At 41.3% G+C, this 25,691-nt stretch overlaps 1 protein-coding gene across 4 annotated transcripts in view; it reads right to left on the bottom strand.

Annotated features, from left to right (window-relative positions):
- The window catches only part of ECT2 (epithelial cell transforming 2), a 48,564-nt gene that overhangs the window by 8,977 nt on the left and 13,896 nt on the right, over positions 1–25,691 (bottom strand). The window contains exons 5-23 of one of the 4 annotated variants that reach the window (XM_068145015.1): positions 24,801–24,891; positions 19,948–20,164; positions 15,407–15,576; positions 14,331–14,410; positions 14,145–14,237; positions 13,002–13,184; positions 12,375–12,464; positions 11,232–11,339; positions 10,049–10,122; positions 9,793–9,923; positions 9,151–9,266; positions 8,895–8,957; positions 8,205–8,427; positions 6,244–6,380; positions 5,348–5,467; positions 3,609–3,677; positions 2,539–2,649; positions 1,473–1,569; positions 656–737 (exon numbers count right to left, since the gene is read on the bottom strand). In XM_068145015.1, the coding sequence (XP_068001116.1) occupies positions 656–737; positions 1,473–1,569; positions 2,539–2,649; positions 3,609–3,677; positions 5,348–5,467; positions 6,244–6,380; positions 8,205–8,427; positions 8,895–8,957; positions 9,151–9,266; positions 9,793–9,923; positions 10,049–10,122; positions 11,232–11,339; positions 12,375–12,464; positions 13,002–13,184; positions 14,145–14,237; positions 14,331–14,410; positions 15,407–15,536 (1,907 nt within the window). In that variant the 5' untranslated portion in view covers positions 15,537–15,576; positions 19,948–20,164; positions 24,801–24,891. Of the gene's footprint in view, positions 1–655; positions 738–1,472; positions 1,570–2,538; positions 2,650–3,608; positions 3,678–5,347; positions 5,468–6,243; positions 6,381–8,204; positions 8,428–8,894; positions 8,958–9,150; positions 9,267–9,792; positions 9,924–10,048; positions 10,123–11,231; positions 11,340–12,374; positions 12,465–13,001; positions 13,185–14,144; positions 14,238–14,330; positions 14,411–15,406; positions 15,577–19,947; positions 20,165–24,800; positions 24,892–25,232; positions 25,607–25,691 lie in introns of those variants that run through there. The other 3 variants (XM_068145016.1, XM_068145017.1, XM_068145014.1) reach the window with 3 other exon arrangements.

Raw genomic sequence — 25,691 nt, 5'->3', positions numbered from 1 at the left:
GGGCCAACACAATGCAATTCTTTGCAGCCTGGATTTTACCCCTCTAAGTCAAAACTGCAGCTCACCAAGAAGCAGATGCAAGAATAAATTACAATTTAAAAGCTGCTGTTGTTGAAATCAGACAAACATTTACCCAATTAATACAGGAGGTCTCATTGCTGGAGACATGAGCTACACTTCAAAAGAGGTGAGACTCACAACCTAAACAGCTTCAGCTTTAAGCTAATTAACTTGTGGAATGGTGCCAAGAATAGCTAATGCAGGAGCAGGAGAGAAACTAATCTTCCACCAGTAGCATGTCCTTACAGTGGCCTATCTCCTTAGAAGCAAAATTTAGAAGACAAAACAATGTTTCATTGTGGAAGGAATAGATAGAGTTGAAACAGAACAGAGGACTTGGGAGGTTCAGCTTCTTGCTGAGGCAGGGAGTAAGCAGAGGTTTAAGTAAAAATGATGGGTAACAATGCCACATACCACTTTGAGAGCTCTGGCACAGAATGCCAACGTGACAACGGTGACCAAACTAGGCTGAAGAACAATAATGTCTAATTACCTGGAGACTACAGTTATGGCAACAACACAACAGGAACAGTTTTGGAGGAACAGAGAGATCTAGATGTGTAACAGTGTGCCTCATACAATGAGCATCACTTACGTCATCACTTCCTTTAAGGATTCGATAGCTCTCTCTAGAGTTATCTTATCTGGGTTCTCTTCTGCTGTATGCTTCTTAATATCTACAATTGAAAAATAAGAATGAGAAAACCCCACATATATTACAAGTGCCTAAAAACAAATAAGAAAAATTCAGTTTTAGATTGCTCAGAGGAGATGATTTTAACAATAAACAGAAAACCCAAACCAACATAAGCCACAGCTATCCTGGAATCCAGATAGCCTTGATTAAGTGGGGAAGTAGGCTGAGCAGCAAGTGTCCATGCATCTCATGAAGAAAAAAAAACCCCACAAACACACCTACAAGACAAAACCAAGCCCTCAAACTAGTCAAAATTAGCAACAAAAGTACATGGTGGTTTTGTTGCAGCACTGAGAGAAGCTTAGAAATCTTTTTCTAAGCAAAGAATGGCATTGTAGGGGTTTTATTATTAGAATCATTATTACAGCAAGTAGCTGATACCAGGTGGAACACCTGAAGCTGTAAGCCTTGTCAATACAAATTACTCTCTAGTTTATGCTAGCTGCATGTGAAGCTCAATTATATTTGCATTTGAAGAGATGAAACTGTTGTCAGAGCAAATTATTTCTCTACTTGAATCCTATGGACGAATTCATGAACAAGTGAAATTCAGCCAGAAGTATGTTTCTTCTGTAACTGCCATTGAGCATGATTAACTCCCAGAACCACCTTTGTTTTATATGAGAAAAATTGTTGCTAATTATGGCAAAAAACAAGCATTATCTTGGTTTTAACACCTTCACAGGCAAACTACTAAAAACCATCACTGGATTACCATTTAGTAGTAGAGCAACACTAGGCAGCCTTTGAACAGGACGGATAAGGAGTTCAGCTAAGCTTTGGCGACCACATTCAGGTTTAGCTTGGTTTATCTGGGGAAAAGAGGAGAAAGGAATTTTTGGTTAGTTTTTTTTTTTTAGCTACACAAAATACTAATAATCACAGGAGAAAGAAAAGCCTTCCTTGAAACTAGCATTGCAGTACAAGCTTGAGAACCATTCACCATAGTCAGTCATTAACAGATGTTAAAAACCACATTCTGTACAGTATTTATCACATGATTTACATTGTCAGAATGTCTTGTTTTAAACTGTCCATATATTATCAACTCCTCAGTCCTTGTTTCAGATGCTAATGTGGCATAGAACAGGGGATGGCCTGTTCTCTTACTCATTTCCTCATCTTTTAGATATCAATACTTGCATATAATTACTGGTAGCTCAGAAAAAAAAATGAGCTGAAATCTGTCAGACTGATAGCTCCACTATTTGAGAGACACTTTTTGGTTATAGAAGAAGAGTTAGAGCTATGATCTAAAGAGCTCAAGTGTCTTAACACTCATCTTCAAATAACGCTTTCTTTGAAGATCGTCCTCCTGTTAGATCTCCACTGTTATGTTGCTATTCGTTAGTCACAAGAATGTTGAGAGATTCGACCTCCCTGGGACTTCACAGCTGCTGAAAGCCAGTTAAAAGCCATTTCAGAAATACAAGTCTTTGAAACACAGGGAGAGGGACCAATGAAGAGCAGCAGCTCTAGCTGTCTTTATAGAAAAAAGAAGATATGTATTTGGGAGAAAGTAATGAAAAAGCACTTTTTCCAGCAAAACCTACATGGAATCAAGCTATCCTGTAAGCTGTATAATAGAGGAGGAACTTGGATATCTTATGAAAGAGCTGGAAGGACGGAAGTTCAAATCCCTCCTATTTCTGTCTCACCATGAGATGGTTCACATTCCTCCAAGCTTCCGAAATTCCACATGCTTCTATCTACCGCATTAAGTAGTTTACTTGGTAATGGCCTCCACGTTTTACTAAGGACTTAGTTCTGTAGACACTTACCTTTAGGAAGGCATGAAACCTTGGCTTCTGTTTTTCACATCTAGTAATAGTCTCCTTGCTCATTTCGAAGAAATTCACAAATGGAGGGTATGTTTTCAACAAGTCCTTTGACTGAAAGAAACAACTGTTACAGCTCTGCTTTACATATTATATAGCATTGTACATATGTTCCTATGCCCTGAGCCATACAAAGCTGCTCAAAGGCACATTTCAGTGAAGAATAACAAAAAAATGTGTTGTAAAGCCAGGCGTGTTCACAGAACAAATTAAGACATTTTTGCATGCCAGATGCCCAAGATTCAGTGCTGCTGATTAAATGCAGACTGCTCTCAGAAACCTCGAGGACGTGTGACAATCTTAGAAGCTGCTGAGCAGCTAGAGTACAAGGCAGATTGTCACCTAGCAGGATGCTTTTGGTGAGAATTTTGGAAGTTTCAGACAGGCATTCTCTTCAGCTACTGCAACCACCATTAAAAGACATTAAATCATAAGCAGCAATATCTTACTTAGACTGAAAACTTTTCAATGCCAAACATTATTTGCTTGGAAATGCTCACGTCAGCAGAAGATACACTGCAGATTGCTTATGTTAAAATGCACTGCAGCCCCAGACCTAGTTCTCCTGTTCTGCACATTCTGTACTTGGGAAAACAAGCAGTTCTTATTCACTCACACTTTTCAAGTCTTGAAAGAAAAACACAAGAAGTTCCCATGAATGGCTATTTTCTTAATTATTAATCAAAAGTAGCAGATAGCTAAGGTTACTGGCAGAGCCCCTTTCAATGTCAGAGTAAAAAGCATGTCTGTGGTGTTGCAAATTAGTTCTCTATCTCTTCAGATTTTTACCCCCTCACACAAGAGGACAGACAAACTTGATACTGATTACCGACCCAAAATGCATCTAACATGTCCAAGCAGAAAGTACAATCATACAAGCTTGCATTCAGTCTCATTCAGTAGTGCTTTTGCTTGTGTTTGCTAGCTCTGATAAACTGATTGTTTATAAGGTAAGACAAGAGCTCATAATAGCTATTTTTAAATGCATTTTAAAAAAAAGGAAACTAACTTACATATTTAAGAATGATATCACCAATACTTTTGCTTTCAGTCCAATTAATCATAAGATCTTCCAAGTCTTCCTAGAATATATGCAGAACAGGGAGTAAGAAAATAAGATGAATAAACTTCAAAATGCTGTAAGATGGGATCAAGAGTCTGCTGAGCAGACATAATTAGCTTTGTGGTTCCATGCTGACAAAAGAGGCAATCCTAAAAGCTGTACATTTTCACATTAAACCCCTTCATCCTGCTGGGAGTTGAAAGCAAGAGACCTCCGACTTACTGAATATGTAGTTTTGAATCAATGCAAGCAGAGCCCACCAGTGTAACAGCAATAGCACTCTGCAACTAGGTGATACTGCTGTGTCTACCACACTACAGAACACACCCCAAATGACTATTTAAAAAAGTATACACAAAAGAGAGGTGAACCAATTCCAATTAGGAGTGTAAAACTAACACAGGACTCTAAGGTCTGTAAGGGAGGATTGAAATAGAACTAGCATAGTTTTTCCTCACTTGCTGCTCTAGGGCATCCAGGAAAGGGAGACCAAGCTGTTAAGGCTGTATCAGCTTCATAAGGATCAAGCTTATTCACTGTTAGCTAGTAACAGGGACAGGAGGGCACAAGATTCACCTTAGGCAAAAAAGATTCACCATTACTATTGGTTTGTTGCTGCCACTTGTCTTATTACACCAAAGATGAAGAAAAACACAAGCATTGCATCTAAGAAGCTTCATCTACACTGCATGCTGCAGATGAATCCTACTTGTCACATGGATGCCCACATCAGTGGGCACATATCAATACCTATTGTAATTAACTAGACTAGATCCCAACAGCTGGGAAAAAAATAAAACCAACAATAAAACAAACCCATTGAATTACAGGCAGTCTGCAAGTCCCTCTATTTTATAAGCCTACTGTGAAACAGATGGGAACAGACACATGTCATTATTTGAAGGAAATTTTATAACCTTCACATTTGAGGAAGACTTGCATTGTAGTCTATTGTGAGACCCAGAGGCAGCTTCAGAGAGCCCCTGCAATCCACATCAAAACAGAAAATAAGGTGAGCCTCAAGAAAACAATTTCATACAGAATTCAATCAGCTCTTCTTAGGCCTCAGTACCAGGTCAACCGCTTCAGAGGTTGAAGTGCAAGCCAGTTTTATGAGCTGGTTGTTTCTGACAATTGGTTCAAAGCCATTTGAGGAAGGATCAGTTTTTCCTACTGAATGATAGAAGTCTCACTGAAAGCCCAGGAAAACAACAAATTTTTGTTTGGTTGGTGGGTGTTTGGGGTTTTTTTTGGGGGGAGGGGGGTGGCTGGTTGTTTAGTTTTGGTTTTTTAATTACACAGGTTTATCTATGCTTCCAAGAGTCCTCACTTACTGCTCTAATAGAAACATGCAAGTACAAAGCACTTGTCAGAACTAGACTACATTTGATTCCCTTTTGACTAGTTTTGTAGCTCAGTTACAGAAAACCCCCTACAGTATGAGGTCTTCAAATGGGAAAGTAAAAGCCAGCTCACAAAGAGCAATATTAGTTGTGTGCACAATGCTCAGACTTCAGATATTTGTAAGTGTTAAATCTTTAAGTGTACTTCAGATTTGCACATCACCCAATAGGTTGAACAGTATGTGCAACAGCACCAGAATGAACCTACACCTATCCAGTAGATACAACTTAGAGCATTCAAAGTCTGTATCAAAGCTTCCCCTGCAAGGGAGAACTAGCATCTTACCTTGATTTTGGTATGGACATCAAGAATATCTGGAATGCTGCCAAATATGGTCTTAATCTCTTCCTGTGCAAGGATTGGTCCTCCAAGTTGTCCTTCCTTCTCCAGTGGAACTTGAAATAACTGATGAATTAAGCAAAAAAGTTAATGCTCTCCAATGCACAACAGGGTGTTAAGAAAGTTATGAAAGCAACAGTGTTTCTCTTCCAGATCAGACTTTGCTGCGGACAATCTTGAGATGCTCCCATTTCAAAAGAGTGGGTTAGGGAGGAGTGGCTTTAAATATACAAAGACAGTTTGATACATCACTACAGCATAACTCCCTTTCATCTTCTTTTCTACTCACACACATCTTAGCTCATTCTTTAAGCAGATAATCAGCTGCAACAGAAAGAAACTCTTCAGAAATTAAGCCCTTCCTGTAAGCTGTTTGCTGTTCTATTCTCAGAGTAACAAAGCAGCCCACATCAAACCATTTCTTCCCCTGCCATCTCTATTCATCAATATCTTACAAATCAGAATCACAAAGATCATATTTTCCCAAAGCTTGGAATTTCCATAGAAACTACAATTCCACTGCAGATTTCAGACTATAAATTGTATTTTCCAGCCTTTATTCTTAACAGATACTAAGCATTTCTATGTCAATAAAATTACAGGAGACTGCTTACGCTGTTTTTAGGAACTTTTGATGCACTCAAGCCCTCAAAAGCCTGCAGATCACAGTCTGAAAATAATCATTGATGCAAACATGAGATATTCAAGATGAGGCTCAACAGGACTCTGGGCAACCTTATCTACTGCAGGGGGAGTTGGACTAGATGACCTTTGAAGGTCCCTTCCAACCCAGACCATTCTATGATTCTATAGCTTCCTACAGCTGACCTGCACTTGCTTACCTGAATGATCGTTGTTAGAATATCAACGTAGTTGCTTTCTGTCTGATACAATTCCTTTGCAACTTGCCATCTTGCAGACTGCTTTACTGGAAGAGGAGTTGAGTTTTTGGAAGGTCTTGCACAAGATTTTGGCGTATCTGATAATGAGATATTACCAAAAGAAAAGAAAACTTTATTACAATAGAGTCCCTAATAAGCTCAGCATCAAAGACAGAAATAAACCTTCACAATTTTCAAGGAAAGAGAGTTTGGGTTTGTTTTGTTTAAAGGCTGTTCTGCAGGTTATTGGATAGCTATGAGAGCTCTTTCTAGAAAAAGGCTTTGTTACACCCTAATTATAGAACAAATTAGACTGAAACCAGGAAGCCATTCAGGGGCAGGTCAATGACTCAGCCCTGTTGTGTTTACTAGGAAGTAAGGATTAGGTGCTGAGCATTAGTCATACCTAACGTACCAAAATATTTCTCTGTTTTCACGTTGCCACATAATTATTTTTCAGCTGCTTGCCATCCTTACAGTGGGTATGAAGCTCATTAGAAATCAGTCCTTGAACACTTACATTCCTCTGGGGGGCAGGGGAAAGTCACAAGTCCTTTCCCTTAAAGCTAAAGCCAAAGTGGACCTGGAGCAGCCCATTACTTTTACATACATGCTCATGTATTAGATCTCAGAAACCTGCACTTGCTCATTCTGATGTCAAAGCTCATTACTATCACAGTTGCTATGAAATAAGTACCTCATCTGCTGTGTTCAAAATAGCACTTGATCTGAAACTGTCTGCTGATGGTGGAAGAGAATTCTGTACCAGGGGTTGCAACAGCTCTACCATGATCCAAGAAAGCTGATCTATTCCTCCCAAACTGTCACTTGCAGACTGTGCTTTGAGATGTTATTTGACTCCTATAGGGGGGCCTTTTTAAAGCAGTAGTAGCTCCAGATTCCTCCTCTGTGGAGCATAACTGAGGCCTTTTCTTAATTCCTTTTACAAAAACCTGGATAAGCTTTTGCCTCACCCAAAATTCTGCAGTTTCCTCTTTTCCACAAGAGCCATGTACAGAGATGCTAAAAGCTCTTTGCCAATTAACTCATCAAAACCAGCTGGTGATTTATATTCTTGTGAAGTTTTAGACATGACAGTTTGCTGGCACAAATCGGGTTACCTCAACAGTACATTTCAAAGAGCCAGGAGTGGGCTTTGCAGGAATTTTCCCTTTAATTTCTTTAGAAAAGAATCTTTGTTCTCCTTTCTCCAAGAATCCTACTGAAGAGGTTTTTAGATTATTTACTGTTAACCTCATTGCTTATTTGCTGCAGATTTTCAGCAAAGTACGTGAAGCATTTTGGAGCAACACTTGACAGTACTTCATATTAACTCCGTATCTTTTCCTTTGGATATGGTCAAGAGAGTAGGGCAGAAGTCTTACATACATTTGAGAAAACTGTGGTTGTTTAACCTGGAGAAAAAGAGGCTGAGGGGAGATCTCACACTCTACAATGCCCTTAAAGGAGGCTGTAGCAAGGTGGGGGTCAGTCCTTTTTCCCAAGCAACAGATGTTTGGATGAGAAAGTGACCTGAAGTTGTGCCAAGGAAGGACTGGATATTAGGAAAAATTTCCTCACTGACAAGTGCTGGAAGAGGCAGCCCAGGGATGTAGTAGAGGGATTTAAAAAGATACGTAGATGGTGCTGAAAGACAAGGTTTAGTGGTGACCTAGCAGTGCTGGGTTAACTGCTGGCATTCATGACCTTGAACTATAACAATTCTGATTCTCTAATATGAATATGCTTACTACAGTGACAGGAGGCAGCCTGGCCTCTGTCTGAACTCTTCACTCCAATTCTTTCTGCACACTTAGGAAATCTTTAGCAAAACTTGCAAGACTTCCACACCACAACTGTTACCACTCGTATGCAGGGAGCTCTCAAACATTGCAAGCGCGTCGGAAGGGTTTCAGCTCTACCTCCACTGGCAGTGCTTGACTCGGGAGTGTTAGAGATATCCAGCAAGGAGCCGATAGAAAGCGAATGTTCAGCTGAAGGGCGTTTGCGAGGAGGAAACGGCGACATGTCTGTTTCTCTGGTCAGCTGGGCAAGAGTCTCTTTCAAACGGCGTCTTTTGCGATTGCTGTTTGGAGTACTCAGAGAAAGCAGTGACACAGACTTCTTGAGGCCAGGACTGTCTGACTGCAGTAAAACAAAGTTTAGTTTAGTGGTTTCACCCACTGTGTCCAGCTCAAGTGAATGCGAAGGGAAGTTAATTGTGGAGATCGGCACACAATACAGCTCTTCGTAGGGAAGCCAAGAGGAAACGAGCAAAGCCTCTTACTTATTTTTTAAACTGGAAGCCATGCTAATATTTTGTTGGACTAAAAGTAAGTACACCTTTTGGAAGCAGAGCCTCTTATTTACTTTTTAAACTGAAAGCCACACTAGTATTTTGTTGGATTGAAAGCATGTCCAACCTTTTGGAAGCAGAAATGAGGTTGTGGGTTGTTTTTTTTTCCAAATCGGTATTCTATGTATAAAATGAATAATGGATGATCTGGAATTTAAGTGCTGCTTTAAAATATTTGATCTCTAGCCCCACACACACTGCTGTGCATGCTGATTTTACCCCCAAACATATGCTGTGTCAGGAGAGTTCAACATACCTTCTCAAATAAATACATGGACTCTCCGGCTCTGGCATCCATTTGAATGCTTCCCCAGAACCACTACAGGAAAACAGAAAATGCACATGAAGAACATGTTGTAGAGCTTTACCCAAAATTAAAATTATTCAAAGAGTACATATATGACAGTAAGGTAGTTTGCATGCTAAATGCAAGCATTTGGCTTATCCCAAAATGTATCTCACATACCAAGCATTATATATCAAGATTCTTTCAAGAATTGGTTAGCACTCACCTCTTGCTTCACAACATAGAGTTTTTTTAAAGGTTCAAACGGAAGATCTTTCACTGTATTTTCTTCAACCACTAAGTGTGTACATCTTTCATCACCAACTGGTAAATAATGTCCTCCTAGATTAAAAATAGGCCAAATTAGCAAGACTGAAGAATATCATTAGAAAACAATAGCTCACTTGGCAGTTCTGTAGCACCTATCGCTAAGAGTAGAGCCAAACAAGAGATTAACTCCTGTGAGCTGACCAGATGCTGGGCTAACAATTCCGAGTCTTTTACCTATGATGGTTTATATCAAAGTTGCAAACATAGTAAAATGTGAATTATGTAAAGATAAAACACAGAAAGCTGATTATGAAAGCTGAAGGAGAACATATATACACTATGTAGCAACTTTGCCAGGATGTCTTCAAGCACCTTATTTTTTTTAATTGCCTGGTTTCAAACAGCCTAGGAAGTGAGAAGTCTTCAAGAGCTACCAGAAGTTGTGCTTACACTGGTATGTAAAAATCAATTTATAGCTCTAAGTTGCAGAGTCTTCATTAATACTTCAGGATTCATGATCCAGCATTTTAACTTCAGCTATAAATTTATCAGCCATAAACCCCCTTCTTTCTGCAAGTCAGGTTTCATAAACAATAACCTTGCATTTCTGTCATTTCTTCCATGTTAGCTTTCTCATCATCGGAGAATCCAAGGAAGCTTAACATGCAATCCTGGAAGGGAGGAATCTTGAACTGATTCCTGAAGTCAACATCAGCTGCACAGAAATCACTGCAAGAAAACAAACAAAAGAAAAAAGATTCACAACAATGTCACTATCAGGACTATTTAAACAGCTTACCACAATACAAGTGAACAGGGTGCAAGGTTAAGACTGAAAGAAAATAAATACCTACATTTTATTCCTTTTCTCCCAAGCCTTATAAATCCATTCAGGTTTCACAATAGGCTTACCAAGACTTACAGCAACCTACAAAAGACAAAAAGCACAAAGTTCTACCAAGAAAGTATTTCCATTTGTCTTTCCCACACCAAGAAAAATTTCTATCTTTGCTTTTACTTTTAGATACTACAAAAAGTTAGCGTATTAATTCTTCACTGACTAGTAGGGCTGATCAATAGCTATTTTAACACCTACTCAAAAGTACACCATCTTCTTAGTCTCATCACTCAAAAAAAACCATAGAAGCAAAGCTCTGTTTCAGTGGAATACAGGATCCTCCTCCTGCTTTTGAAACTTACGAAGACAAACATTCCAGCTCAATTATACCAAAGAGAAATCAACTATTCCAAAGGTAACTTCTACGATAAAGTTTTCCTACTTTTTCCCCTTTGGGTAGGCAGAAAAGTGTTTGAACAGAGTTATAAAGTAGGTCTTCTCTTCCAAATGGAAGTTTAGAAAGACAGACTAAGAAAAAAGCAAGAGCCAGCTAACAATTCAAACGGGGGGGGGGGGGGGAGGGGAGGGGGGGCAAGGCACAGAGGCATTGCTATGTCAAGTTCCACTGTACAAAAACCTGTAAAACTCCTACTTGTGTCAACTGGACATACATGTCCTGAAAGATTCCTTTTTGGTGTGGTCAAAAAAATCCTACCCCTAACAAATATTTACACATCACACAAAGGAAGATTTGAAAGTTCACACAAAACAAGTTAAAAATCACTTTTAAAAAAGAAGATGCAGGCAAATCGAGTACTAAAGCTTTTTCAAGTTACCTTGAAGTTTGTTTGGACAGACAATTCCAACTAGGTGTGTTGATACATAAACACTTGTTCATGGCTGAACAAATGTTTATCAATAGCTTAAGTACTTCAACATTTTGGTTCTTGCTGTTTACTCTACTTGTCCATTTCACAGTCTCTGCATTCAGGCAATTTGTATTATTTAGATCTTTTAACAGAGACAAAAACATGTCAAACCTCAACACCAGATGGAGATGAACTCACCATTACAAGTCATTTTTGTTAGTACAGGAATAAACCCCTGCAATTTACAAGCTGAAGTATAATTTACACACTTAGTCTACAAAAAAACAAATTCTGTAAGTTTCCATGAAGCACCAGCTCCAGCTTACATACTCTGAATTTGTCTCCATGTGTTGAGTTAGCCACCAGATATGTAACTTTTGAGCAAAAGTCCTTTCGAATAGTTCCACCCATATGATGAACCAGGGTCACCAGCTTCACCTGAACAAGAAAGGTGAAATCAGTTTTTAGAATCTTTTGAAGCTTACAGTGCAGAGTGAGAGCAGTACAAAAATAGTTTACAAAGCAAAGCTACAAAAGGTTACATTCAGTGCCTAGGAATAGAAATGCTCCAATTTGTTCTTAAAACAACTTGTTCACCTATCTACAGGAGAAGAAATAGTTCCTACAGGGGAAGAACTATTAACTTTTCTATTTGTGTTTGGTTTTTTGTTTGTTTTTAAATATTTAATCCAGCCTGACTATGTAGCTTGAGGAAGACTACCCAAGCCACCAGTACTCTTGTGAACATCATACATATGCGTCCACTTTTTCCACACACCATAGATTTGAAGCACATTTCTCCTCACTAATTTAGTCAATTTTATCTGAAAGGGAAATTGCCAGAATTTACATAGGATTGTGATTTGTCCAAGCCAAAACTGGCAGATCAAACTTAACTATCCCTAACACTAGGCAAAGGCTTCAGTTTTGAGATTTTTTCTTCCCCAGATAAAGATGTGGATTGTTGATTCCCAAGTGTCCAAGAGTGAAACTGCATGTCAGCTGCATCACTGACATGGAAAAGAGAATTGCTAGAGGATCAAACCACATCAGACCTACACATGTGAATAATGAAGTCCCAATAGCACAATAGCAGGATAGCATGGCAGCAAGATAATATCTGCAAGTGCTCTGAACAGGACTACAATGCTTTGCATGATTTCACTACCACCTGTGCAAGAAAGAGGACACTATTGGGTAAACACCATCTTATCTGAAGCCTCAATCTACAAATCTTTAAGTCCTACTGAATTAAAGATGTTTAATGTCACTCAGCAGAAAAAAGTGACCAAAAATGGCATGCACAAAATGACTTGAACAGGGAAACAGTTTTACTCCCATCCTCAAATATTGCTGCCTCTGAACTGCAACAAAACAGAACAATAATTCATCCTCCTCATACAAGTTCTAGTCATGGTTAAACTCTGTTGGTGACAGAAGAATATATTGACATCCAAAGGGCAAAGGTCTTACCAATTCCTCTTTCTTTCTGAATCCTGTAAAGCACAGTACCAAGTTCAACATACTTGTACAGTACAGTGGACGACAAGAGAAAGGCAAAGGCTGAAAGTAAGAAGTAAAGTGATTAGTGAAAAATACTGCTTCCACTCAATTTTTAACCTTAACTTTAATGGTACTATTGTTACTAGTTTAAAAACACACCAGGCACTAGTGCAAGTCTATGTACTCAGTTACACCTCAGTTCCTGACCTGCCAGTGTTCTGGTAAAGCAACTGAAGCATCCCATTCACAAGCAGTATTCCATCTTTTTTCCCCTCCCCAATCCCTCCCATCTAGAAGTCAACCCAGGAAATATTAAGTGTCTGCTGGGGCATCATTTATATGCTGCCTTTCCTAATGGCACCATCCCAACTAGCAGGTCAACAACTGTCACAATTACTGCAGTAGCTGCATCCATATTACTATTTGCCTGTGCTTTCTTACTACATGCTAAATGCTATTAGAAGTTTGCTTCCCTTGAAATTCTCTTGCTGAGAGTATTTATGATTGATCAAAGGAACATGGATTCTATTTTGAATGCTTAATATTTACAACTCAATGAACCAGAGAACTACTCTGGTGATTTCAGAGGGCACATACCTCTCCCTTTTGTGCACAGTGCAGCACTACTGGAGGTCCAATGACTCGGCAATCTGCTTTGCAGAGGTTGTTAAAGAGAGAATCTTGGAATTCTGATACAACAAAGACAGTCTCAAACTTCGGGGAATCAAAATCTCCAAGCTCTTCTACTGTGTCTGTCTTTATGTAGGGCACTTTAATTTCCTTGATGAAGATGAATGAGAAAGCATTATTCAGGCAACATACTTATCCAGATTTTTATTCTGGACCTTTGGAAAAAAATGTATGATTCAGATTTCAGAGACAGACAGACTCTTAGGATTTGTGAAAGCTGAATGAGATGCACTGCTCTCTAGCATAAGAATAGCTATGAACTGCACCTAATCCTTCAGTACCTTCTGGTGCTGCCACAAGGTTACACTCCCTGGGGAGTTCAGAATGCATGCAAATACCAAAAAGTCTGTTTCTGATGAATAAGAATTCTAGAGACTTCAGCAGTTTACATATCAGTTCACAGTGATAATACAGTATTGGAAATATCTAGGTAGGAGAAAACCCCAAACTAAGCACAAAAAAATAAATGAGATTTCAGACTGTCAGAATGGCTTAAGGTACTTCTGGATGCTACTAGAAAGTAGTATCCAGCTTGCAGCAGTGCTGCATATGCTGTAAAGAACAGGAGTGGCTTCTGTCCATTGCTTGATATCTGTAAGGGTTCTAAAATGTTGGTCTGATCCAATTTCAATGATTGGGTCCAAATTTTATTTCCTATGTTCATCACATGAAGAAACAGAAAATGACTTCTTACATTTCATTTTAAATGCAACTTTCAATTGAAAGGGAAGTCAATTAACCAATTAGGGTCAGTTCATAGCAAAAATGTGTGTGCTGACTGAACACAAGCATGCAGTTGAACGTCTGCATTGCTGTTTCCACCCCTCTGTTAGAAAACACCACTAATTAGGAGCTGCAGATATTACTTCCATAGAGGAGAAAGTGTTTGAAAAGAAAAAGTAAGTGCCAGTTTTCACAAGCTTTAAGTGACACCATAAGAAACATTAGCATATATTGTGACTGTTATGCCCAATTAATATATATTAAAGCATGTGCACATCTCAGTCCCAGTGCTGCATGCAACCACGTGTGCATAATTGCATGACATACCATATGAATAATACTTTTAATTAGTTTTTCTTCTGATTTATCAGGACTAGTTGCCTTTATCTTTATAACTGGTACTTCCATTATCTTAATGGTCTGTGGAAGAGGAGAGCTTTAGTATAGAACCAAACTGGTTATTGGAAATTTAAAAGCACACCACCTCATTTCTTTTATCTGAGACTCACATACCTCCAAGGCCTTCAAAAGCTCCTCACGTCTCCCTGCTTCCTGAACCAAAACCACTCTGGTTTCTATTTGAGGCATTTCTTCTGTTTATAGAGAAGGAGGATATTCATATCTTAAGAGCAAAATCCATGCTGGGTCTAAATCAAGCAATAGTGCATAGAACAATACAAGCAGACTGCATCCTTTCAAGACAACTTATTTATCAGCAGCAAACATGAAAATAAATGTTACTTCCATAGGCCTGTCCTTTAGTTAAGACATATGCAAATGACCACAGAGCCTGAACTTCCTAGTATATGGTGAAACAAGATCCTGCAACTCATGACCTTAGAGTCAAAGCAAAAAGATTCAAGAAGACCTAGAGAGGGCAAGAACAAAACAAACACCACCACCCTACCAAGTGACAAACAGAACTGACTTAATGCTTCTAGCAGAACTAGATACTGAGATTGGCTGGAAAATAGACACCTAGTATCTTTTCTAGTTTCTGTGTTCCTGGATGACAAGGTTCATTACTCACTAGTAACTGCTCAGTTTCACCCAGGAATACCAGTAGTGAAATATCTTGTTCTTTTTCTCCGTGTATTAATATGCTTTCTAAATATTAGGGAGAAGGGACAAGTGTTGCTTCCATGTCATTTGCACCAAAAGATCAACATTTATTTATCTTTTTAATTCCATGATGTCTTCCTGAATTAGTTTCAGCTCAACACTATTCATCTCTCTAAGGTCTACCTGTACAGAACAGAGCAGCTGTGCTTTCCAAACTGGTGTCAAGACTATCACCTAGAATGATTTATTGTACATCAGAAACAAATTGAGCTAACATCTTTCTATCCATCAGCTAAGAGACTACTTTAATTTCATGGCTGTAACACCAAATTTTTATAACAAGATGAGTTAAAAATTAAGATGGTCCCCTTGCTGGTGAAAGGACATCAAACCAATGCTCTTTAGGCTACCCTACAGACAGTTCTGTACTTCAGCACAGCATTTTTTTTTCCCAAACCACCAAACACCTACAAAGTGATCAGTCATCATAAAAATACTATAGTCTTACAATGAGCTTCTGTCATTACCTTCAATGTGAGGAACAGATCCAGGAAATACATTCTCTCTAGAAGTTTCTGTAATTTTTGACTCAAGGACAGAAGAATCAGCCAAGAGGCTCCTCCCAGCTTCAGACACCAGGGTACTGTTGTCAGCCATGATTATATCTTGGTTCTGGGTTTGTTTTATTCTTCAGTACCTAGAAGACAGATATGCTGAATTCAAATCATTAATAAGGGTTTTATGACTAAAAAGTAACTTCAAACTTCTGAACACAAAATATTTAGATTCTTATTAAAATCTCATACTGACAGTAGTTCTGAGTAGAAGGAATCACACAATGATGGAAGGGACTGACAACAAATCTATCACAGAAATGGTTCTGAGCAGGCTGCTTACCACAGAAATAAGAAAGCTGCAGAGAGTGTACTCCAACTCTGAGCATCAGGGCAGCACTAACTCTAGGGTCTGTGGTTTTGTTTTTAAGAGACTCATCACAAAACACTAAAACTGAAAGCACTTGCTTGCTTCAGCTATAAAGTATTACAGGCTAGATTTGAGACCAAAATTAGCATTGTCAAAACGAAACGTTAGCAGAATAATTAAGGGTACACAAAGTATCTTGCTAAAATTTGATTTTTCAGGTGAACTGGCTAGAGTTACTATGTCATATCAAAATGACCACCCAGGGAGTAGAACCAGCAGTATTTACTCAAAAAAATAAGAGGCTTCTCAAAACCTTTGGGTCTCTACAAAGTTAACAAGAATATGTAGGTCCACCTGTATGATCTAGTCTATTGTCCTACATTAATTACACACCACAAGTAAACATTTATCATGTTAATGTAGTGGGAAATTTCTAAACCACCACATAAGATAAAGAAGCCTTCCGTCTTCACAGAATGTTAGGGGCTGGAAAGGACCTCAAAAGATCATCCAGTCCCAACCTCCCTGCCACAGCAGGATCACCTATACCAGATAACACAGGAACACATTCAGATGGGTCTTGTGTATCTCTGGAGAGGGAGACGCCACAATCCCTCTGGGCAGCCTGTTCCAGTGTTCCAACACCCTCACAGTGGAGGAAAGATTTCCTCATGTTTCCATGGAACTTCCTATGCCTCAACTTTCACCCGTTGCCCCTTGTTCTGCCATTAGGCAGAATATTATTATTATCATCTTACAGATAAGACTGTATCTGTGCTCTCCCTGTCCATTACATACTGGAAAGGCAGAATTCTTGTTTCTCTCATATGCTGCAGAAGCAGCTACCTGAATGTTGTAGCAGAACATTAGTTCTAAACCACCTGTGGAACAAGTAGCGCATTTTCTTTAGAGCACTGACGCAAGCAGCTTGCATTTCCTGTGATTCATCCTTCACGCAAACTTAAATATTTGCAGAGTGGCATCCGAAGTTATCTAGAGTAACTGTATCTAAACTGCTGTAGTATAACCCTCTGTAGCACTTTATCTGAAGTCCTTCTCCCCATGACTGTAAATGCCTCTTTCAAACCGCAGCCGTGTAAATAACACATTAAAGCATTATCTGAAAGAGGACTCATGAGGTAGTAAAATTCTTTCAGAACAGTACATAACTCTCTTTCAAGTTGTGCAACACCAGCCTGATTACATAGCAAAGGAAAAATCAGACGACAAAACCCAACAGGTGTTTTGACATAATGGCAACATAGAAAAGAGTTTATCTTCTACAGTTTAGGAGACCATATTTGAGGTTCCTGGACAGGATTCCTGTCTTCATAATACATCAGGTAAGCACCTAGTATAGTGATGAACAATAAATCAACACTACAAATCTACCATAATCCTAGACATATGGAGTTATGAAGTTTGACATTTTAGTTGCAGCACCAGTGCCACACACAGTCATGCAGGCTCCACAGAATTAAATTTCCTAGCAGTGACTTCCAGTCACCAGTCAGTTTATCTCAGAGTAGCTTCAGATCTAGCAAGATGAGAAAGTAATTTTAAACAGAAAGGGCCTTTAGGGACCACCTGTCCAGCAGGTTATAAAGATGCCACCAGGAACCATTATACAATTACCTCTTCTTTGGCAGTAAGGATGGAGTGAAGCACAATCTTGGAAGACTCACACATTGTAAATAACAATGATTACCATACAGGGAATGATATGCAAAATTAGACCCAAAAAAACCCTCTCAAGTGAGGGGCACCACTAAGGTTAAAACCTACTGCTTTTTTCTCAGGAAGTCTGAGACACTGATACAATTCCTTTTCTGCAGCAGTTGTTATACCAAATAACATGTATATGAACATACATTTACAGAGCATAGATTTTCTTCATGGGTTTTCCAGTTTATGTAAGAGGTTCCATTCCGGGTGTATTTGAAAAAAAAACTATTCCCCATTTAAATGGTCGTATAATAACTAAGGACATAATACTTGTCCCTAGATTTATGCATTGAGAGTGTCAAGACACAGAAGAGAACCAACAGCACGCAGAAGCTATGGCCTAGCAGTTTCCCGTGCATACTAAAGAACAGAACACTGTCGTCACTCCAGGACTCAGGCGGAGCGGAATACCCTTGCAGCATTACACATCCAAATGACCTCCCAGCAATTTGTGGAAAGTTTGAAGGTCACAAAATATGTCAAACGCTAAAACGTGTTTTTTAAAGCAAGGACTGGGATATTAAGAAACTTCTGGTGTTGCCCATTTTCCTCCTGAGGAGCCGCTCAGAAGCGTAGCCGAGCTGTCCTGCTGGGAGGTGGCCGGAGACGAGATTAGATCCCGCCAGCTGCTCTCACCTGAGGAGCTAGCAGTGCCCGCAGGCCTGGGCCTCCGCTCCGCCAAAACAGGACTGTTACAGGCCTAGGGAAGGCCCGGGGCAGTGCCGGACAGCAGGGCTACCCCACGAGGGTTCCAGCTTCTGCAGGTGCGCCTCGGACACAACCCTCAGCCCACCTCAGCCGGCCCCTCCCCAGACCACCCCTAGCCGTCGCTGTTCTCCTCAGGCTCGAGCACGAGCACCCGCACCCGCTCCCCCAGCCCGGGCACGCCCGCCCGCTCCCGGAGCCCAGGGCCGACTCACGGCTCACCCCTCACCGCCACCGCCAACCGCAAAGACAGCCACCGCCATGAGCAGCCGCCGCCAATTCAAAAAGCGAGCCGCCGCACTAAGCGCACCACACATTGGCTGCCGACTCCACAGACTCTATGCAAGCTGCCACCCCATTCGACAGCTTTGCACGGTGTCCCGCCTGCTTCCCCTCCCTTTTTGGACGGCGCTTTCCCTCTTGCCCTGTCTGATTGAATGCTGCATCTGCCGCTCACGGCTGGGCGGTCTCCCATTGGCGGTAGGGAGTTGCCTGGGCAAACAAGTAAGACTTGTTGCGGTACCCGAAAGCAGGTTGCTGAATGGGTGAGGAGCGCTTTGCACTGATTGGTTGCTGAGGGGTTTCGAACACTTCCAACGGCTACAGCGGAGAGACCCGGATGGAAAGGCATGCGAGGTGGGGGCGCTGTCCGGGAGCCGGCAAGTGGGAAGTCGCATACCGGGGAGCTCCACAGCCGTTTCAACAGATGGTCCCTGATCCTGCGGACTCGTCCTTCGGAGGAGACTCACGGCGTGGCCGCCAGCGGCTCGGTTCCCTTAATCCCGCCGGGCCTGGCAGCTGGCGCTCCCCTGGCCGTGTCTTGATCCACACCGCCCTGGGGACGCTGCAGGGCACAGCTGTCCGTAGAATTCATGGATTTCTGGAATGGTTTGGGTTGGAAAGGACCTTAAAGATCATCTAGTTCCAACCCCCCTACCATGGTCAGGGACACTTTCCACTAGACCTTCACCCACCTTTGGGAACTATGCAAAAGTGATGTAAATAATTACTGTGGCTACCATAAACATATTAATACTATTAATATAGTAAGCTCCACGTTGCCATTGGTGTGCATGCATTAAGCTGAGCTTCAGAGTGATCAATTTTAAAGGAACCAAGAGAGCTGACAGGAGGCAATGTGACTGGTCAAGGTGAAAGTGAACCAGCTGACTCAATGGCACCAACCTCAAAACAAATTAATTATACCAGATGCTTTACTGTCCTTTTTTAATTTTCTCTACTACTAAAACTTACTGATCTGGAAAGGAATTCTTTCATAGGGGATCAGCATCTCATAAAAAGCATGAGATATATTTTCTATTTTTAGAATTGTCTGTGCTAAACTCTTATATGCCAATTTAATGAGTTCCTCAATTTTACTCCTTTTCTTTTCATACTACAGATTTTCACTAGTTCAGGCATTTTCATGACTGCTGCAGCAGCTGTTAGTGCCAGTAAGAGTCCACTGACTTTTCATGATTTGGAAGAAAAACAGAATAGGAAAAAGCAGAAGATCACAGCAGGTGTTGTTTATGTGAATAAAGACTTGCTGGTGAGGTACACATAAATTAGGACTATTTTCTTGAGGAAAACGTTTCAGAATAGCAGTCTGGAAACCAAGGTAATATTTCACTTTTGACACTTGAGCCAGCCAGTTACTGCACAGTCCTACAATTACTTTATCTCATAAAGAGTAATTACATCAATTACTTACCAAGTAACTTGAGGTCTTTTTGGCACCTTAAAGTACCAGTTTGATCCATCATCTTGCAGTTCCAGGCCAGGCCAACCTTCCCTGGTTTCTCCCATTCTCTCCTTCATTTGTACTCTTAGGAAGTTCTTTTCAGTCAGGTCATCAACTTCTCTTTCATCCTGAAGCAGAGAACAAGTCCTGCAGTTTTTGAGGTAATGCTGTTTCTGCAGTAGAGCATCTGAAAAATACATCAGTGATTATACAATAATTGCCACTTAACCTCTAGATCCTCCAAAAAGCTATATAAAATGTTGTGCCTGCAGAGACAAGAGAAGCATATTTTAACATGTGAAACAGGCATCATTCTCAGTTAAAGATTTAACAGGAAATTAAGTGATACCTCAATTTCAGTACATAAATATAGGCTCACTGCACTTATGGAGAGTGACTTGGGCAGTATCCATTTATTTCACATACTGGAAAATCCAGAATTACAATCTCCTGAAGCAATTAGGACACTCTAATGAGCATCTTAAGCCCTCCTTCCTGGGACTGACAAAACCTGGACAAGTTTTAGGTAGTAATCACCTTTTGTAAGTGGCCAATAATATTTTTTTTTCAATCAAGTGCATTTATTCTTACTAAAATTCAGACCAGAACTGATCACAAAAATAATACTTTTCATTATATATCTGACATTTTAAAGCTAAGTGCTTTTCTTAGAAAAGGCTCTGAAGTAGAAACACCAATTTAACATGCAGTTGCATCTAGCTAACTGTTCCTTCTACTCTGCAGACATCAGTAGCCAGGGCATATAACATTTATTAAATAGTGAAATAGTTTATTCTCACAGTAACACCCACGGGGAGAAAGTTCCAGGAGATTAAATTATTAAGTGAATGCAGTCAAATAAGATTCATGGGAGGAGGGATCTCGTACCTTGTGGAAGAAATTGGGCCACATTTGAATCATAGAATCATGGAATCAGTCAGGGTTGGAAGGGACCACAAGGATCATCTAGTTCTAACCCCCTTGCCCTGGGCAGGGACGCCTCATCCAGCCTGGTCTTAAACACCCCCAGGGATGGGGCCTCAACCACCTCCCTGGACAACCCATTCCAGGGCTTCACCACTCTCATGGTGAAGAACTTCCTCCTCACATCCAGCCTGAATCTCCCCACCTCCAGCTTCATTCCATTCCCCCTAGTCCTCTCACTACCTGAGATCCTGCGAAGTCCCTCCCCAGCCTTCTTGTAGGCCCCCTTCAGATACTGGAAGGCCACAATAAGGTCACCTCAGAGCCTTCTTTTCTCCAGACTGAACAGCCCCAACTCTTTCAGTCTGTCCTTATACGAGAGGTGCTCCAGCCCTCTGATCATCCTCGTGGCCCTTCTCTGGACATGTTCCAGCATAGAAGAGCTGATGGACCCCCAAAAGGCCTGAAGGAGACCTTATTGCTTTGCATTGTCTTTGGAGGCTGGCTGTCTAGCAACTCTTGGTTCAGAGTGAGAACTTCTGTAGGGAGACTGTGTGTCCCCTAGATACCTTGCAAGCATTTGGGGGTTACTTTTGCCTTTTTTTTTTTTAAGAAAAAAAATTGTTTTCAGACTGCAGTGTTGTATTTTCTTCTACCAACAGATTCCTCAAAGTGCTATTGATTCAGTTTAGCCAGAGCAGTAGCTTTCAAAATGTGAAGGAGGGGAAAAATCAAGCCCGGGATGTAAGTAGGGGCATCAGGGAGAACATGAGAAAGCTCAGGCAAATTCCATCAAGCATTTTCATCACTCTTTTGAAGAGATACGTAGAGAGAGGAATGGATCTAGACCCAGTTTTGATGGAGGTTTGGGAACAAGGATTTTTGTTGAAGAGAGAGGTACAAAATTATTGCACTCATCAAGGATGCTTGGGAAAGAAAGGGAATGGGAGTGTGCAAAGCAAAGGTAGCAGGGGAGCAGTCCACAAGGTAAAAAAAGAGTATGTGAGCACAGAATAATACAGAAAGAGATGCTTGAGACCCCAGGCATATCACCTTGTGCTGCTTTCTTGACAAAGCTGGTTTTCTAACAGCATTTTCAGATTTGTAATCTGTTCAGAATGAACTGTTGAAACTCCATCTGCTGTTGTTACAAGGAAAGGTTCTTTCAGCACGAGATCCATAATGCATGTAAATCTGGCTATTGAAATACAGGTATTAATTTGCTGAAGACTGCACTATGACTAAGTATGAAGTAGTTATTTGTGTCAAGGCTGAACTAACTTTGTAATGTTTTTATTTCCTGCACATTGGGATGAAAAAGACCATTTAGAAACTTTATTTCTTTGAAGTACAAGAAATTCACCTGCATTAAACCTAAGTTTATTACTGAGCCAGTGAGACCAATACACCTGTCCTGAGAGTTGCTCCTGCACTGCTGCAGTCTAAAGTCACCTGCATTTCTCAATCCCCTCTGCCGGCCATAGCTAAACAGGGCATTGCAGAAGTGATTAACAACATGGAGAAGAGACAGATAATCTGCACCCACTCTCCTTACAATCCCCCAGTCTGACCAGTCTGTAAACCTGATGGGCTTTAATGACTGTAAAAAATTGAATAGTAATGCCCAACTGCTAATGGCTGCTGTCCCAAGTACAACCTCAGCAGTAGCAGCAATACAGGCAACCATCCTCTCATAGATGACTGATTTGATGTTATGATTCCCCTAAGCAACAACAAATGCCAGTTTGCCTTCACCTTCACGTTAGACCTTTAATCAGATTCCACAAGAGCACAAGCAGCCCCTACTATCCCATGAAGCCCTGCTGTGCTCCTCAACACTGTGAAAGTGCCATCAGGCACTTGCATGAACCAATATGTGGATGACATTCCGGTGGTCAGGGCTAACAGGATACTGGTTGGGTGAGTAGTGGGGACTGTCTGGGATTTGCTAATGAAGAATTGGTTGCTCTGTTGTGCCAGCATATCAAACAAGACAATGTTCTTTGGAGCAGCTGGCAAATTGATTATATTAATTCTTTAATATCATCCAGTGGGAAGAGATACATTTTGGTAGGAGCAGAGGTGGTGTCAGGACTGACTATGGCTACAGCTGCTAGCAATGCCACCAAAGACCAGGGCTGAGAAAGCAATTTAGTATTTTACCCACTCCTGAGTACACTCAAAGTGATAATTGGTCACATTTTACAGCCACAGTGGTAAAAGACTGGGCTTGAGAGGAAGGCATCAAATGGGTATTCCATACTCCATATGATCCTCAGGCCAACAGTATAGTTGAACAGACCAATGATCTAGTTAAAAGACTTGCCAATCTCTCACACCACAGCTGGGACACATGGTTACTACAGGCAGTTTTAATGGCAACAACTGCTGGGGAAGCTACAGAAGCCTTCAAATTGGAGCATTTTTGTTCTGCAGGGCCATTAACTTGCATTGACTATGCCAGACAATAGAAGGGATCAGTTCCTAGTGCAGACACATATGGGCCAAACTCTAACAGTGAAACTATCTTCCACTGACCTTGTGCCCACAGCACTGGCAAAATCCAGGGGTTTACCTGCCTTGGAAGCTCTGGACAGGAGGGGAAGAACCCACCATGTTAGTGGTCAGTGGATAATCCCTGACTTCTAACCCCAAAGCTCAGATTCAAAGCTGTGACCAGCTCTGTGGTTTCTTACAGGACAATGGAGAAGCCGACTGCCCTGGTACTCCTACTGGCAATGGTGGAAACCAGGACTTAGATGACAGTGTGGTTGCAAAAATGATGGCAGGATTCACCTGAACGATGAACTTACACTTTTCTGCCCACTGATGGCATCACAGGGGGTAAAGAGGGCAATGGAATGGTGCTATACTGTGCTTCACATTCTACAGGGAACTACTAAATGGGGTGCTCAGTGAAACAATAATGCTGCATCCACATCCAGAACCTATCAATGCCAATTCAGGATCAAACCAACAGAATGAAGAAAGGGGCAAAACGCAATTGCTGCTGTACTTGGAACTAATTAGTTGGGTAAAGCTTTGATATGTTTGGATTTTCTTTAATGGCGGTTGTGGTTATGGTGATGTAATTTGTATTGTAATAAGCTGTATTAAGTTTGCAGTAGTGAAATCTGTGTTGATGGCAAAGTGTCTCCTTTCAGACCTGGAGGCATATTGGAATAATTAAGGGATCATGATCCACAATGAGTACTAAAGGTCACCAAGACACTGCTCTTTTAACTTTGGAGGCAAAAGGTGACTGGATCTCCCTTCCAAGAAAAGTGGCTGAGTCATGACAAGTCATGGGGTGGATTGCAGCAGATGCCTTAACAGAGCAGGTCGCATCAGGAGGGTGTTTCTTGGCTTCAGGGTATGATTTTACATAGGTAGACTGCCTGCCCCCTCGATATCTTGCAAGCATTTGGGACTCTTTATCAGAGCATTGCTGTATTTTTTTTCAGGCAACAGACTTCTGGAAAAAACCCCAAAGTCCTCAAGGCATTATTGATTCAGTTTAGCCAGAGCAGCAGCTTTCAAAATGAAAGATAAAGCCCAAGATGTATAGGGAGGATGGGTCAGTGGCAGCATGAGAAAGCTCAGAAAAATTCCATCAAGCATTTTGATCACACTTTTGAGGAGATACATAGAGAGAGGAGTGGGTCTAGACCCACTTTTGCTGGAGGTTTGGGAACAAGGATTTTTGTTGAAGAGAGAGGTACAAAATTATTGCACTCATCAAGGATCCTGAGTGGGGACTTCAGGGTCAGAGGCTTGGGAAAGCAAGGGAATGGGAATGCGCAAAGCAAAGGTAGCAGGGAGGCAGGACACAAGGTAAAAGAGAGTATGTGAGCACAGAATAATACAGAAAGGGATGCTTGAGACCTTGGGCATCTCACCTTGTGCTGCTTTCTTGACAAATCTGATTTCCTAACAGCCCTTGCACATCTGTAATCTGTTCAAAATGAACTTTTGAAATTCCATCTGTTCCTGTTACAAGAAAAGGTTCTTTCAGCACAATGCATGTGAAACTGGCTATTGAAATACAGGTATTAATGTGCTGAAGATTGGACTGTGATTGAGTATGAAGTAGTCATTTGAGTCAAGGCTGAACTTTGTAATGTTTGTATTTCCTGCATGTTGAGAGTAAAAAGATCTATTTAGAACATGTCCTTGTCTTAGGTAAAGTTCCTGCATTAAACCAAAAATGTATTACTGATCCAGCGTGGCAGGTGCACCTTCCCTGCCAACACCCTGAATTCCTCCTGGAAACACCCTGGATCACAAACCCTCCCAGATGGACTCAAATTAATCCACATTACAGCTCTTACCTCACCTTCACAGCCTCTGGGCTCATTGGAGGAGGGTGAACCTTGCCTGGACACTGGCCTTGCTATTCTCTGTTGGCAAAGAGCTGCCACACTGTGCTTCTGGTGTCCTAAAACAGGACACCCGTGGGGTCTGTGAGTCTGGGGCGTTCGTTGCTGCCAGCTCTGCCCTCGCAGAACCGCAAAGGCGCTTTTGCTAGCCCAAGGTGGGCAAAGGGGGGCGGACCTGCGGTGGGTGAGGGGTCAGAAGGAGGCACTGCAGATTTGGGCGGCCTTGGTGGCCTAGGTGGATGGTGGAGCTCTGTCAGGCCACCTGCCATGGGCGAGGCAGCCTCCTGTGGACTGGCAAGGAGAGGCCTGTGGGTGGAGGCCATGCACTACCTCTCCCTCTGAAGCATCCCCGCCACCATGCCCCCCACAGGCCGCCGATCCCCGGCCGGCGCTTTCTCCAGGGGTGTTCCC

This window comes from Melanerpes formicivorus, unplaced genomic scaffold, assembly GCF_026170545.1.
Source record: "Melanerpes formicivorus ecotype bairdi unplaced genomic scaffold, bMelFor1.0.p_v2 SCAF_12, whole genome shotgun sequence".
In the NCBI taxonomy this organism is placed as follows: Eukaryota; Metazoa; Chordata; class Aves; order Piciformes; family Picidae; genus Melanerpes; species Melanerpes formicivorus.
Note: the sequence above shows the minus strand (reverse complement) of the source record. Positions and strands in the feature narration are given on the sequence as shown.